The sequence below is a fragment of the Drosophila takahashii genome, chromosome 3R (assembly GCF_030179915.1).
Source record: "Drosophila takahashii strain IR98-3 E-12201 chromosome 3R, DtakHiC1v2, whole genome shotgun sequence".
NCBI classification, from domain to species: Eukaryota; Metazoa; Arthropoda; class Insecta; order Diptera; family Drosophilidae; genus Drosophila; species Drosophila takahashii.
Genome location: NC_091681.1, coordinates 5,411,604 through 5,413,701, shown reverse-complemented (window position 1 = coordinate 5,413,701; position 2,098 = coordinate 5,411,604). Strand labels below are relative to the sequence as shown.

The 2,098-nt window shown below is 50.0% G+C and overlaps 1 protein-coding gene across 1 annotated transcript; it reads left to right on the top strand.

Moving 5' to 3' along the window:
* The first annotated feature begins 509 nt into the window (after positions 1-509).
* Positions 510-1,703, top strand: LOC138913296 (uncharacterized). The gene has a single exon (XM_070216548.1). It carries the CDS (start codon positions 510-512, stop codon positions 1,701-1,703), a length of 1,194 nt encoding a protein of 397 aa, XP_070072649.1.
* Positions 1,704-2,098: the final 395 nt, after the last annotated feature.

Below are 2,098 nucleotides of genomic sequence, written 5' to 3'. Positions count from 1 at the left end.
CTGAACGTTTTCCCAACGGAACGTCACAGAACCCTAGAAGCCATAGATGATGTTCGACCATCAGGTTCTAGTCAGGCTCAGCCCAGGGCATCCACATCCAACTCGGCGTCTCGGAGAATAAATTCTTATGAGACAAGGGTAACACCTCGACAACCTAGAGGGTGCGATCTCTGTAATAGAGGAAACCATCCAATACGCACATGCGCCCAGTTTCTCCGGATGACGGTCGACCAACGCATCGCCTATATCAAACGGAAACAGCTGTGTTTGAACTGCTTTGCGCGGACACATCAGCTGCGCGACTGCGAAAGCGCACATAATTGCTCAACGTGCCGCGGCCGCCCTCACACCCTCCTACACCGAGGCACCCCATCCCCAGCGCGCGCAAATCCAAGCCAACGCCCAGATCCAGACCGAATACTCCCGGTCTCTCGGCTGCCAGTGGCACGCAGCCAACACTTCAAAATTATTTTGCGGCAGGCTCTAGGTCAGGTTTCCTAGGCACCGCCATGATTAATATATGCCATCAGGGTTCCAACTATGAAGCGCGAGCCTTAATAGACTCCGGATCTGAGGCGACCTTCATTACTGAGCGCCTTTTCAACCTGATTAAGCTGCCGTTCAAGGTTATCCAAGTACAGGTCTCAGGGCTTAATCAAACGGTCTCCGCTGAGACTAAAAAGCTCTGCCAATTTACGATTCGTTCTCCGACGCGGCCTAGTTTGCAGTTAAACACCACTGCCTACGTGCTTCCGCAAATAGCCGGAAATCTTCCCTCATGTCCGCTTCCGCAACATTTCCTGCGAGATATTCCCGAACTTCCACTAGCGGATCCAAAGTTTTATGAGAGCGCACAAATAGATCTTTTAATCGGGGCCGATATACTTCCTTCCATTCTACTAAGCGGCACCCGAGCGAACATCTGTGGCTCTCTTCTCGGTCAAGAGACCATTTTCGGCTGGATTCTAACAGGACCAGTACCCGCTCCGAGGCAAGGTAGAATTTCATCGTTTTCTACGCATGTTGCACACACGTACGAAGCGTCTCTCGATAAACTCCTCACCAAAGTCTGGGAGGTGGAGGATCTGCCAGTAAAGGTGGCAAAAGAATCCGACGTGATCTGTGAGGATAATTTCCTTCGGACCACCACAAAAGACGATAGCGGCAGGTATGTCGTGAGTCTTCCCTTTCGAGATCCTGAGAACATGAAATGCTCCCTAGGACATTCCAGATCCCTGGCGTTGGCTCAACTCTTAAGAAACGAGCAGCGGCTAAAAAGGGACAGTACGGTAAAATCCAAGTGCGACTCAGTGATTCAAGAATATCTCGACCTCAACCACATGAGAGAAGTCCCTCCTACCCACGATTCAGCGTGTTATTACCTTCCACACCACGCGGTGTTAAAACCGGAGAGTACGACCAAACTTCGAGTGGTATTCAATGCCTCCAGCCCTTCAGACAATGGGGTCAGCTTAAATGATATCCTTCATGCTGGCCCGGTCCTACAGTCCGATCTAACCATCCAGATCCTGAAGTGGCGATATTTCCGTTTTGTGTACAGTGCTGATATCGAGAAAATGTACCGGCAGATCTGGGTAGATCCGAAGCAGACAGCGTTCCAACGTATCTTATTCCGCAATAGAGAAGGATACATTCGCGATTTTGAGCTGAAAACTGTTACGTTTGGGGTCAATTGTGCATAGTTTCTGGCAATTCGGGTCCTGCAACAGCTGGCGACCGACGTGCAACTAACCCATCCAAGGGCGAGTAAAGTTATTCGTGGTTGCATGTACGTCGAAGATGTCCTTTCGGGAGCTGACTCTGAAGAAGAGGCTCACCATTCCATTCGCGAGTTGCAGAGTGCCCTCGATTCGGCTGGTTTTTCCATTAAGAAAGTGGACCTCCAACCATAAAGAAGTTCTGGCTCATATCGAAACCAATCATCTTTTAAACGCCGATTTCCTCGATTTAGATACGGAAAGCACGGCGAAAACTCTCGGAGTCCGTTGGAAAGCAACATCCGATGAGTTTTTCTTCGCCCTTTGTCGTTTCCCAGGCTAGAGCTGTGTGGAGCTCTATTGCTATCCGAGATGGCTAT

Excerpts from the sequence above, each read along its gene's own strand:
- LOC138913296 (XM_070216548.1), top strand. The coding sequence starts at position 510 with ATGATTAATATATGCCATCAGGGTTCCAACTATGAAGCGCGAGCCTTA.